The sequence below is a fragment of the Suncus etruscus genome, chromosome 1 (genome assembly GCF_024139225.1).
Source record: "Suncus etruscus isolate mSunEtr1 chromosome 1, mSunEtr1.pri.cur, whole genome shotgun sequence".
Taxonomy (NCBI): Eukaryota; Metazoa; Chordata; class Mammalia; order Eulipotyphla; family Soricidae; genus Suncus; species Suncus etruscus.
In genome coordinates, this window is record NC_064848.1 from 172,234,652 (window position 1) to 172,248,965 (window position 14,314).

General features: G+C 43.4%; 1 protein-coding gene across 1 annotated transcript in view; it reads left to right on the forward strand.

The window, feature by feature from the left end:
- BCAS3 (BCAS3 microtubule associated cell migration factor) overlaps positions 1–14,314 on the forward strand; it is a 662,199-nt gene that overhangs the window by 19,641 nt on the left and 628,244 nt on the right. Inside the window, exon 6 of the mRNA XM_049764542.1 lies at positions 2,847–2,922. Coding sequence (XP_049620499.1) covers positions 2,847–2,922 — 76 coding nt within the window. The remainder of the gene's footprint in view (positions 1–2,846; positions 2,923–14,314) is intronic.

Consider the following 14,314-nt stretch of genomic DNA (forward strand, 5'->3'; position numbering starts at 1 on the left):
TAGGTTGGCTGTAGCGTACCAAGCTGCAATTGCCCTGTCCTGCACCCCCACCCTTACTGTGGGATTCATTTGTTGTTTCCTTTCTAGTTCCTCAAGCTTTGAAGCTAGGTTATTTATTTGAAAATTTTCTTATTTCCTGGTGTAAACCTTTATTGCTATGGTTTTTCACTGTAGTACTGCTTTAGATGTGACCCATAGAGTTTTTTTGTTTTTGGGCCATACCTCGGGTTATTCGTGGCTCTGCATTCAGAAATCATGCCTAGCAGGCTCAGGGGAACATATGGGATGCTGAGGAATAGAACCTCAGTTGATTTCCCTGAGTTCAATGCAACCTACCTGATCTGACTCTGCCCCATTATTATTTTTTTAAATATATTTATTATGCATATGGGCTCTTGAGCTGCCAGGAGTGATTTCTGAGCTCAGAGCCAGGAGTAACCCTGAATGCCGCCAGGTATGGCCCAAAAATCAAAATAAAAAACAAATAAAAAAATCGCAGTACTTCGTTGACATTCAATTTTGGGGCCAGAGTGGTGATGCAAGTGGTAGGGCATCTGCCTTGCATGCGCTAATCTAGGATGGACCACAGTTCAATCCCCCGGCATCCCATATGGTCCCCCAAATCAGGAGTGATTTCTGAGCACAGAGCCAGGAGTAACCCTTGAGGGTCACTGGGTATGGCCCAAAAACCAAGAAAAAAAATTCAATCTTGATTTTTCTTTTTTTTTTTTTTGGTAGTTTTTCTGTCTCTGCGTTCAGGGATTCTAGAAATTGAACTCAGGCCTGGCCCGTGTAGGCTGAGTGTAAAGCAAATGCCCTACTGCCCTATTGCTGTGCTATCTCTCTGGTCCCCTTATTATTATTTTTTTTAATAAAGCTTTTGTTTTACAAAGAGACTACTACTTTTGAATACTGTTGATACTTTTCCTTGCAGTTACTGCTTATCTTTGTGAACCTGGCAGGCTTTCTTGAGCTAGTGTTTAGAAACCAGATAAGATACTGAAAAAATAATCCCTTATTTTTTCCTTACCCCAAACCTGATTTGTGGCCTTTAGCCAGAACTGGAGAGAAGCAGAAAATAATACTTTGAACATCTAGGTGGACTGTAATTGCTTGATCATTTTTACCAGGAAAATTATGGTAGTTTTATTTATCTGTTTATATCTATCTAAATAGGTTCCCTAGCAGTGGGAGTGGGGTTTGTGGTGTCTGAGATCAAATACTTGGATTTTCATTTTGGGACCACACCCAGTGGTGCTCTTGTCTGTTTACTTGTTCTTTGTTGTCTTGTTTATTGACTAGTATAGAGAAAGCCTTTGAATTATAATGATGCTTTGTTGTTGTTTTTGGGTCACACGTGGCAGTACTCAGGAGTATATGGAAAACCTGGGACTGAACCTAGGTTTGTTGAATGCAAGTCAAATTTTTATCTATTGTACTATCATTTTGGCCCCATATAATGATGCCTTATAATATACTTTAATCATTGTAGTTTGTGTTTCAGCAGTTTTCTTTCTTTCTTTCTTTCTTTCTTTCTTTCTTTCTTTCTTTCTTTCTTTCTTTCTTTCTTTCTTTCTTTCTTTCTTTCTTTCTTTCTTTCTTTCTTTCTTTCTTTCTTTCTTTCTTTCTTTCTTTCTTTCTTTCTTTCTTTCTTTCTTTCTTTCTTTCTTTCTTTCTTTCTTTCTTTCTTTCTTTCTTTCTTTCGTTCTTTCGTTCTTTCTTTCTTTCTTTCTTTCTTTCTTTCTTTCTTTCTTCTTTCTTTCTTTCTTTCTTTCTTTCTTTCTTTCTTTCTTTCTTTCTTTCTTTCTTTCTTTCTTTCTTTCTTTCTTTCTTTCTTTCTTTCTTTCTTTCTTTCTTTCTTTCTTTCTTTCTTTCTTTCTTTCTTTCTTTCTTTCTTTCTTTCTTTCTTTTCTTTTTTTGGGTTTGGCAGCGCTCAGGTGTTACTCCTGGCTCTATGTTCAGAAATCGCTCCTGGCAGGCTTAGGGAACTGTATAGGATGCCGGGATTCGAGCCACTTCCTTTTGCATGCAAGGCAAATGCCCTATCTCTATGCTATTTCTCTGCCCTGTTTCAGCAATTTTCTTTCTTTCTTTCTTTTTTTTTTTTTTGTGGTTTTTGGGTCACACTCGGCAGTGCTCAGGAGTTACTCCTGGCTCCATGCTCAGAAATTGCTCCTGGCAGGTATGGGGGACCACATGGGACAGCGGGATTCAAACCGATGACCTTCTGCATGAAAGGCAAACGCCTTTACCTCCATGCTATCTCTTTGGCCCCGCAGCAATTTTCTAAAGGCTACCAGATTGAATTTTTTTTAAGGAGTTTATTTATTTAATAATTGATTGGTTTTTGGGCCACACTCGGAGATGCTCAAAGGTTTCTCCTGGTTCTATGCTCAGAAAGAGCTCCTGACAAGCTTGGGGGACCATATGGGATGCCAGGAATTAAACCGGGTCTGTCCCCTGTTGGACACATACAAGGCAAATGCCTTACCGCTGTGCTATCTCTCTGGCCCCAGATTGATTTTTTACTCTTGTAATAAAATGTTTAAGAAGGGTGATAATATACCTGAGCTTGTAGTTGGTTTATATGGCTCCCTGAGTCATGCCAGGGATGACCCCTGAGTGCAGAGACAGGAGTAAATCCTGAACAATATTGTGTCTGTACTACTGTACCCAAAACAAAAATAAAACAAAACAAATGTTTAAAAGCACACTTCCTCCCAAGATGTAGGCTAGGTGTTGAAGATGGGAGGGATATGGCTGGTTTTCTGATTACTTTTTGTTCTTGACATCATTATTATTACAGCATGAAAAATTTCATTCAAATGTTTTTGTTCCTTATGCAGGCTTACAGTGGAACTCCTTTAACAGAAGAAAAGGAGAAAATAGTTTGGGTCAGATTTGAAAATGCAGATTTAAATGGTATGTATGGTTTAAACTTCTTGGGAACACAAAATATTGAGGTTGATATTATTGCAAATAGGGAATCCTTAATTTGGTCACATTACTTTCCCTTAATGTAGCTTTTTGGTTTGCAAAATAAACTTTATTTAATCGGTTTTTGCAATGCAATCAGGAGTTTTTAGGGGGCTGGCTACTTCTGGCACTGATTAGTGCTCAGGGGACCATGTGGTGCTGGCATGAAACAGGTTGATTACATATAAGATAGACAGCCTGACTTCTGTACTATTTCTTTGGGTCTAAATTCATTTGTGGGATGGAGGTTTGGATCACATGCAGTGGTATTCAGAGGCTCTGACTCTTTGCTAAGGAGTAGCTGACTCCTGGTAGTAGGGCTCTGGGAACCATAGCCAGTGCCAGAGATTGAACCAGGGGTCAGCTGAAGCAACTGCATGAGCTTTACATCTTGTACTTTCTGGCCCCACCCATTTGTTTTAAATTTTGTTGTTGTTGTTGTTGGTTTTGGGCCACAGCCGGTAAATGCTCAGGGTTTACTCCTGGCTATTAGCTCAGAAGTTGCTCCTGGCTTGGGGGACCATATGGGACGCCGGGGGATCGAACCGCGGTTCGTCCTAGGCTAGCGCTGGCAAGGCAGACACCTTACCTCTAGCGCCACCATGCCGGCCCCATTTGTTTTAAATTTAAAACATAATCTAAACTGTTGATTTATGCTCAGTACTTTGCATATATGAGACTGTAGGCTTGATTTCTGGCACTGAAAAAACAAAACAAAACAAAAGAAAACAATCAAAACAGAACCTAACTTAGGGGCTTGTATGTGGCCTACCAGGATTATATCCCTGGCACCCTATATGGTCCCATGAGCCTGAGTAAATAAACCTTTCAGCCAGGAATAAACCCTGAGCACTGCTGGGTGTGGACCCCGCCCTCCCAACCTTTTTTTTTTTTTAGGTTCCCCCCCACCCCCCAAAAAAAAAGATCTAATCGGGCTGGAGAAATAGTACAGCAGATAAGGTCCTTGTCTTGAAGGCAACTGGCCTGTGTTTAATCCCTGGTACCCCATGTTCTCTCTTCAGGACTGCTAGGAATGATCCCTGAATACCCCTGGGTTTGGCTCCAAAACAGAAAATAACCTAACCATAGTGTAGAAACCTAGTTAGAATTAATATTGTATTATACCAATCTTTTTTTGTTTGTTTGTCTTTTGGGCTACACCCAGTGGCGCCCATTCCTGGCTCTGCACACAGAATTCCTCCTTCCTGACAGATAGGGGAAAGGGAAGTACTGTATATTAGACCTCCATTGTCAGTGGCCATATTTCCTCTGATGTTCTAGCTCTTATGGATAGCTCAACTCCTAGTCCAGCAGTCTGCTTGCTCTTTTTCTCCCTGGTCTAGAAGAGTTAATGCTTCTTATTGTCAATTCATTGAGTCTATTGCCTCAGAGTTCCTTTTTCACTTTTCAGCTTTGTAGCTGTTTTTTTTTTTGTTTGTTTGTTTCTTTGTTTTTTTCGCCCCCCCACCCCCCCGTTGTTGTTTTTTTTTAATGTGAAATTCACAATTATAAATATACCAAAGTTTTTCTTTACTAGTTGGTCCATGATGACAACATATTCTTTTGTTTTGTTTTGTTTTTTGGGTCACACCCAACATGCCTTACCTCCATGCTATCTCTCCTGCCCAAAGTATTCTTTTTTTTTTTTCCTTTGGATTTTGGGTCACACCCGGCAGCGCTCAGGGGTTACTCCTGGCTCTATGATCAAAAATTGCTCTGGTGGGCCCGGAGAGATAGCACAGCGGCATTTGCCTTGCAAGCAGCCGATCCAGGACCAAAGGTGGTTGGTTTGAATCCCGGTGTCCCATATGGTCCCCCGTGCCTGCCAGGAGCTATTTCTGAGCAGACAGCCAGGAGTAACCCCTGAGCATTGCCAGGTGTGACTCAAAAACCAAAAAAAAAATTTTTTTTGCTCCTGGCAAGCGTGGGGGACCATATGGGATGCCAGGATTTGAACTACCATCCATCTGCACACAAGGCAAATACCCCACTTTCATGCTATCTCTCTGGTCGATGACAACATGTTCTTGACTCTGCCTTCCCTAGGACTTAATTTTTTTTTTTTATCATAACACTGTTTTACTAAGTTGACCATAGTATAGTCATTTCAGACATTAAATATTCAAACCAATCCCACTACCAGTGTCATCTTCCCTTTGCCGGTGTCCCCAATTTCCCACCCACCACCATAGCCTGCTTCCTTGCAAGCACAAACAAATCTACTTCATATTGTTTGTTATATTATAAAGGCAAATAGAGTTATCAAAACTTAGATCAACAGAGGTCAATTTGAAATAATTTTTTTTTTTTTTTTGGGGGGGACCACACCCGTTTGATGCTCAGGGGTTACTCCTGGCTAAGTGCTCAGAAATTGCCCCTGGCTTGGGGGGGACCATATGGGACGCCGGGGGATTGAATTGCGGTCCTTCCTTGTTTAGCGCTTGCAAGGCAGACACCTTACCTCTAGTGCCACCTCGCCAGACCAAATCTGAAATAATTTTTATACCTTTCTTTCTTTTTTTTTTTTGGTCTTTGGTTCACACCTGGCAGCGCTCAGGGGTTACTTCTGGCTCTAATGCTCAGAAATCGCTCCTGGCAGGCTCAGGGGACCATATGGGATGCCAGGATTTGATCCACTGACCTTCTGCATGCAAGGCAAATGCCCTACCTTCATGCATTCTCTCCAGCCCCATATCTTTTTTTAGTGGTTATTTATTTATTTATATTTTTTGTTTTTGGGGACACACCCGGTGGTTGTTAGGGGTTACTCCTGGCTCTGTGCTCAAAAATAACTCCTGGCAGGCTGGAGGGACCATATGGGATGTGGGGGATCGAACCTGGGTCCACCCTAGGTCGGCCACATGCAAGGCATATGCCCCACTGCTGTGCTATTGCTCTAGCTCCTCTCTCCTTAGTGTTAACTAAAATCAGTATAAGGATTTTCTGGGCTGTAGTTGTTGTTAGTTGAGCCTTCTATCTTACTATTTAGGCTTGCTGAGCTTGAGAGATTTTTTTTTTTTAATTTGGGCCACACCTCATGGTTCTCACATTACTCCTGGCTCTGTGCTCAGGAATTACTTGGTGCTTGGGATCCATATGGGATGCCAGAGATTAAATCTAAATCTATCACGTCAAAGTGAGCACCCTACCTGCTGTATTCCAGAAGGTTGTATTGCTCCAGCCCCTTGGTAGATTATTATGTAACTTTCTCATCAGATTTTCTGATACTGCTGAGATGACACTAATATGAAATTTTTAGGTGTTGTGTGACCACTTGTGGTTGCACAGCCAGGATTTATAGATATGAAAACATTTTGGTGGCTTGGTAGTTTTATAAGGTTAGATTATGGAACTGGGCAGTTTCTTTGGAGGCTTTGGAATGTGGTACTGGGCTGCTGTGGTTAATGGAAATGGGAATCTCTCCCACCCATTCTTAGAATTCCACAGAGATAACAGCCTGTATTAATCTACCTGATTATCTGAGACTTATTTTGTTTTTGTGGGCCACACCTATCTGTGCTCAGGGGTTACTCCTGGCTCTGTACTCAGGAATTACTCCTGGCAGGTTCAGGGTACCATACAGGATGCTGGAGATCTTGAACTCTGGTTGGTCTTGGGTTGGCCCAGGCAAGGCAAACACCCTACCTACTGTGTTATTGCTCCGGCCCCAATGTAAAGCTCTTTTTAAAAAATATTTTATTTGGGGCCGGGCGGTGGCGCTCGAGGTAAGGTGCCTGCCTTACCTGCGCTAGCCTAGGAGACGGACCGCGGTTCGATCCCCCGGCGTCCCATATGGTCCCCCAAGCCAGGAGCGACTTCTGAGCGCATAGCCAGGAGTAACCCCTGAGCGTCACCGGGTGTGGCCCAAAAACCAAAAAAAAAAAAAAAAATATTTTATTTATTTATTTATTTTTTGTTTTTTGGGCCACACCTGGCATTGCTCAGGGGTCACTCCTGGCTGTCTGCTCAGAAATAGCTCCTGGCAGGCACGGGGGACCATATGGGATACCGGGATTCGAACCAAACACCTTTGGTCCTGTATCGGCTGCTTGCAAGGCAAATGCCGCTGTGCTATCTCTCCGGGCCCCTAAAAAATATTTTTTAATGATAACATCATGAGTTACCAAGCTGTTCATAATACAGATGTTTCAGACATTTAATGTTCTCCAGGGCTGGAGTAATAATAGGGCAGCCGGTATGGTGCTGCTGAGCATTGGTGGGTATGTTATAAAACAAAACCGAAAGAAAACAAACCCTAAAAGGATCACCCAAAAAAAGGGGCGGGGGGGGGCGGAGAGATAGCACAGCGGTGTTTGCCTTGCAAGCAACCGATCCAGGACCAAAGGTGGTTGGTTCGAATCCCGGTGTCCCATATGGTCCCCCGTGCCTGCCAGGAGCTATTTCTGAGCAGACAGCCAGGAGTAACCCCTGAGCACAGCCGGGTGTGGCCCAAAAACCAAAAAAAAAAAAAAAAAAAAAAGAGGGGCCGGAGCAGTAGCACAGGTAGTAGGGTGTTTGCCTTGTGAGTGCTAACTAAGGACAGACTATGGTTCAATCCCTTGATGTCCCATATGGTCCCTCAAGCCAGGAGCAGTTTCTGAGCGCATAGCCAGGAGTAACCCCTGAGCGTCAACAGGTGTGGCCCCCCAAACAAAACAAAACCTAAAACCTACAAGTCAAGCATGCAGTCTACCACTGAGCCACTCACCCAGTCTCAGAAATGTTTTTCCTTTTGTTGTTTTTTTTTTTTTTTGGGGCCACACCCGGCAGTGCTCAGGGGTTACTCCTGGCTATCTGCTCAGAAATAGCTCCTGGCAGTCACGGGGGACCATATGGGACACCGGGATTCGAACCAACCACCTTTGGTCCTGGATTGGCTGCTTGCAAGGCAAACGCTGCTGTGCTATCTCTCCGGGCCCATCCTTTTGTTGTTTTTGGACATACCCAAACATGGTTCTGGGGTCACTTCTCGAAGTGCTGGAGAGAATCCATGCCTTACTATATCTCTCCGCGCCTCCTTGTGCTCTTTCTTTCCTTCTTTTATTTTTTAAATATATAAAATCTTTATTTAAGCACCATGATTACAAGCATGATTATAGTTGGTTTTAGACATAAACAGAACACCCCCCCCTTCACCAGTGCAACATTCCCACCACCAATTTCACCCCCTCCCCCCGCCCCACCGCTCCTTTCCAACCCTTGCCTATATTTGAGACAGGCATTCTAATTCTCTCACACATTAAGATTGTCATGATAGGGGCCAGAGTGGTGGTGCAAGCAGTTAAGGTGTCTGCCTTGCCCTCGCTAGCCTAGGATGAACCTCAGTTCGATCCCCCGGTGTCCCATATGGTCCCCCAAGCCAGGAGCGATTTCTGAGCATATAGCCAGGAGTAACCCCTGAGTGTCACCGGGTGTGGCCGAAAAACCAAAAAGAAAAAGATTGTCATGATAGTTGTTAGTGTAGTTAGTGTTCTTTCTTTCAAGAATGTTTTGGGTTCATGTTGATAGTACTGTGGGTAAGGTTCTTGACTTACAAGCAGCAAAACTGGGTATGATCCCTGATTCTACAGATGGTCCCCCAATCCCTATCAATAGTGATGTTGGAGTGCAGAGCCAGAAGTAAGCCTTGAGTACTGCCTGGTGAGATCCAAAAATCAAGATTAAAAAAGCCAAAAGGCAAGGAGGGTTGGGGGGGGGTGAAAGCCAAAAGGTATGTTTTTTGGGGGCTGAAGAGATAGTACAATGGTAAAGTACATTGCCTTATATGCTGCTGACCTGGATTCATCTGGCACCACATAGAAACCCCTGAGATCTGCCAGGAGTGATCCCTGAGAGCGAGCAAGAGTAAACCCTGAGTATAGCTACACATGGCACCTCCCCAAATAAAATCAATAATGTTTTTGGTTAGGTCTCTGAGTTGTTTATAGTTCGATGAGAATTTAGCTGTAGGAAGGAAAGATTAGGACACTATTGCTACTCTCTCTCTTTTGTTTTTGGGCCACATCCAGCATTTCTTAGGGGTTACTCCTGGCTCTGCACTAAGAAATCGCTTCTGGCAGGCACGGGAAACCACATGGGATGCTGGGGATCTAACCAGGGTTCGTCCTGTGTTTGCTGCATGCTAGGCAAACACCCTGTTGCTGTGCTATCACTCTGGCCCCTAAACAGTTCTCTCTCTCTTTTTTTTTTTTTCCTTCAAGTTTTTAACACTTTAATTCGTCTGCCAACCTGATTCCCCAGCCTGGCCAGCCAGCAGCCATCCCGTGAAGGAGATGGGCCTCACCTCCAGTTCTCTTAAACAGGCTAACAAGGACTAATTTTTTTCACTGACTGGCATTTTTTGCTGGTCAGTCAGCCTTTCCCTGGATGTGCTTGCTACCAACAGGATTCCTTATTTTTTTTATTTTTTATTTTTTTGTTTTTGGGCCACACCCAGCGGTGCTCAGGGGTTACTCCTGGCTGTCTGCTCAGAAATAGCTCGTGGCAGGCATGGGGGACCATATGGGACACCGGGATTTGAACCAACCACCTTTGGTTTGGCTGCTTGCAAGGTAAACGCCGCTGTGCTATCTCTCCGGGTTCTTATTTTTTTTTGTAGCTTTTCTTTTTGTTGGTACCTAAGAGAAATGGGAGAATTCCTTCGATAGTTGCTGCACTAGTAGCCTGCTTCTTTGTAAAATAGTTAATTATCCCTGGTGTTTGTTTTAGGTATTCAGGTTTTTTTTTTCTTTGATAAAGTCGGAATTTTAGGTTTTTTTATTATTATTATTATTATTATTATTTTTCCTGTACCTTACCTGGTGGTGCTTAGGTACTGCTCCCTGTTGTATTTGAGGGATTATGTGGTGCCAGAGATAGATCTAGACTTTCTGCATGCAAAGCATGTACACTGGTCCTTTAACTATCTCCCTGTTTTTTTGTTTGTTTGTTTGTTTGTTTGTTTGTTTTTTGGTCACACCTGGCAGCACACAGGGGTTACTCCTAGCTCTATGCTCAGAAATCGCACCCTACTGCTGTGCTATCTCTCTGGCCCTAAAGATAGGCTTTCTGATCATTGGGTTAGAATAGAATACCCAAAGACAAATCCTCATTTATATGGACAATTTATTTTTGATAAAGGAGCTAGGAACATGAAATAGAGTGAAGATTTTTTCATGAGAGGCTGCAGTGATGTATAGCAAGTTGGGTGCTTGCTTTGTATGTGGCTGACCTGGGTTCAGTTCCTGGCATCCTGTCTGGTCCTCTGAGCCTGCCAGAAGTGATCCCTGAGCACCGAGCCAGGAATAAACTTTGAACACCACTGGATATGGTTCCCAAACAAACAAACAAAAAAGGAAATGCTAGGTAAAAGTAAATGACAACTAACTGAATGAGAGTAGTCCTGCTCAACATATCAGATAAAGGTTTGATATATAGTATATAAGAAGTCCTGACAAAGATTGATCAAAAATGTCAAAACCCTGCCAAAATATGGAGAGAGGCTATGAATAGACACCTTTTAGAGAAAAAGAGGCCAGTAAGCACAAGAAAATTATTATTAAGGAAATTTAAATCAAAACAGTGAAATATCTCATGCCAGTGAGAATGGCACATAAGAAAAATAGTAGGAACAATCTGTAATGATGAAAATGTTGTGAAAAAGAAACTCATCCACTGCTGATGGGAGTATTGCCTCGTTCAACTTCTGTGGAAAATGGTAAACATTTACCTCAGAAAACAGAAGTGAACTGCATTTGGCCTAGCACTTCTACTTTTGGACATCTACCCCAGGACCAAAAACCATTCATTCAAAAGGACACAAGCACCCTAATATTCATTGCTGCACTTAGTATAGTAGCTAAGATATGGAATTAACCTAGGTTATCCAAGGACAGATGAATGAATTATGAGGATGTGTTATAGATACACAATGGTATACTGTGCAACTGCAAGGAATGATGAAATCATGCAATTTTCTGAAACCTGGATGTAACTGGTGAAATGTTGCGAGAAATAAGCCAGAAGAAAGACAAACATAGGATGCTCTCACTTACCTATGGGATATAGAATAATTAACTGGATGAGGAAGTGTAATGTAGTGAAGGAGGAGGTGTCTAGATCACCCTCAACCCCAGAGCTTAGGGAGAAAGACAGAGAAGTAAAAAAGCCTAAGGGAAAAGAAAGAATGAGGGATCAGGGCAAGGCTTCGATTATACTGAGTGTGTGGGAGAGTAGTATAGTTATATATCCAAGAATATACTGAGCAACACTACAAACATGAGATTTAAGCTGCAAATACCAAATGTAAAATCCCTGTCAAGATGGCATGTGAGACAGGGGTTGGAGAATGAAATATGGGAACCCTCGGGGAGGAAAGTTGACACTAGTGATGGGGTGGGTGTTGAATTAGTATGTACCTGAAATTCAGCTAAACTTTGTAAATCATGGTTCTTTAAATAAAATTTCTTTTAAAAAGTGGGGAAGAAGGGGTTAGAGCAATATCATAGTGGAGCATTTGCCTTGCATGCAGCCGACTTGGGTTTGATCCCTGGCATCCCATGTGGTTCACTGAGGCCTGCCAGAAATAACCTTTGAATGTGGAGTCAGGAGTAACCCCAAGCACTAAAACAAAAACAAACAGAAAAGGTGGGGAATATGGGATGTTTGGAATCAAACCCAGATCAGCCATATGCAAAGTGGGTGCTCTCCCTACTGTACTGTTGCTCCAGCCCCACCCAATTTTTGATTTCAGTTGCTACTGGGCCCATTGTAAGCTCAGTGGCTTCTGATGCCTGCTTTGCAAGTGTAGGGCTCCAAACTTGATCCCCAGTGCCACATGTACTGTGGTTTTGTAATCTCTGCTGTCTGAGCTGCAATGCCAAAAGCAATCTCCAGTCATGCTTGTGCAAGCCCACAACCAATAGGAGAACAATGCTGGAACTGAAAAAAAAAAAGTGGGGAAAACTAAAGATCACTCCTGGTGGGGCCCAGGGAACTATACTTAGTACCAAGAATTGAACCTGGGTTCAATATTTACAAGGCAAGTGCCTTACCCACTGTATTCTCTCTCTGATCCTGTACATTACTAACAAAATTTTATTAACTACTAATCAACTTAGAAGTTACAGTGAGCCAAAGGTTGGAGTATGTACCTTGTATTCATGAGCTCTAAGTTTGATCCCCGGTACCATATGGCTTCCAAGTACTTGTAGCCTTGTTGCTGCCCCACACCTGTTCTTATCCATCAAAGCCAAGTGTGGTCCTAGCAGCCTCTGTTAATGCTGGCACCTCACAGCACCACATGGTTAGACTCCACATACTAAGCTATCAGGTCCAGACCTGGAGGAAGCTATCTTTGCACCCACCTGTTTCACCCCCCCCCCAAAAAAAAAGTTATGGGCTAGGGATAGAGTACTTACGTTGTGTTCTGTTCTCAGCACAGCAAAACAAAACAAAAAGTTAGGTGTTGGAATTGAATTCTGCTCTGGTGATTGCTGTTTCTTCCCACAAATTATGGAGCTCTGCTTTCCTGTGTGGAGTTATGAAAGAGTTGCCTCCTGATCTCTGGGATTCTGCTCAAATCTGATAGTTGATCATGGGGATTGACTGGAAGGATCCACTTGGGGGACCTTTCCTCTGGGGATGATGTGGCACCCTGTGTTCACTGAAGGTTCCTCATCAGGGTTGTGTTCATTGCCTCCTAGACCTCCATTAGTTGTGATGTCTGTATATATGTCACTGGAGTCATGTTCTTAAGTTGCAGTGCTCTCGCACATCTGGTCGAGATGCTTTCTCTCAGGCCAGAGTCACACCCTCAGCTTTAGTCTTCATCCCTCTTCTGGAAATTGCTTGGGGAGCTGGTGAGCACAGTCAGCTGAGCTGCTGAGACTGAGCTTGACCTATTTTGGGACTCCAGGGAATGGACTTAACACTTAAAGGCAGGCACTTTAGCTAATACCCATGTCCTGGTCCTCTTCTTTATTAATAATTTTTTTTGGGGGATGTTCTCCTCAAATTCCCAAACAACTGATCTTGGAGCCACTTGTCTTGATGGTCTAGGCTGTGATTCAGTGTTGTGGCCTGGTAATACAATGTTACTCTGACTCAGAGCTTTTGGGAGTAACCGGGGCCTCAGGTAGTGGTGCTTGGGGCTCCATGCAGTGCCTGGAATAGAAATTAGGGCTTTAGGTTTAATAGGCATGCACTCCAGCCCTTTGCATTCTTCTTACTTTTGTCCCCTTCTTTCTTTTCTTTTCTTTTCTTTTCTTTTCTTTTCTTTTCTTTTCTTTTCTTTTCTTTTCTTTTTTTTTTTTTTTGTTTTTTGGGCCACACCCGGCGGCACTCAAGGTTCTGTGCTCAGAAGTCACTCCTCACAGGTTCAGGGATGCCAGGGATTGAACCAGGTCTGTCCTGGGTCTGCCTTGTGCAAGGCTACAAGTACTTGATCCTACTTCTGTGCTATTGCTCTGGCTCTGGTCCCCTTATTTCTGTCCTGTCAACCACTGATGTGGATTTGTTGTTGGTTAGAGAAAAATGCTTTTGAGGCTTTTTATAAACCATGATTGTGCCTTTGGAACCATTCACAGTGGGGGAGCAGATGTTTGGCATGCTCCAGTTGTTGTATTTTTTTGGTTTTGCTTTGTTTTTGAGCCATACCCAGCGGCACTCAGGGGTTACTCCTGGCTCTGTGTTTAAGAACACCCCTGGCAGTACCACATGGGATGCCAGGGATCGAACTTGGATCTGTTCCAGGTTGGCAACATGCAAGGCAAATGCCCTACTCTGTGTTATTGCTACGGCCCCTCCAGTTGTTGTATTAATATGAAATATAAGGCCCTAGGTTGGGGTGAGGCCTTTGTTGGCACGGCATGGCACAGCACGGCACAGCACAGCACAGCACAGCATGGCACAGCATGGCCTGGCGCCTGTAGCCCCTTCAGCTGGCGGGTCTGAAGATGCAGGATAATGGCGTAGAAATAATCACAAGCAGTCTGTTAGTGTTTCATCCAAGTCAGCTCGGTTTATTACATGGCCCTAACCTCACATAGCTTCCATATAGGCTAAACTTACTCCAAGCAGCTTTCTCTCAGCTGCTCTTCATCTTCCTTGCTGCTCTTCCTTCCTCACAGGCAACACCTTTATTCCAAACCTCAGACCCCCTCCCAGGTGTGGGTGGTCTGACCATGCAGGTGATATTCACATATAGCATTGGGTGAGGGGTAACATTGCATGTGCTAGGCTCTGAATTCTAGCTATAGACTGCCTGCACTATATATGGGACTGGGCTTCCCTGACACTGCTGGGTTTGAGCACTGACCCATCACTCTTGCTTTACCTGGTCCAACTGTGACCTTTGCAC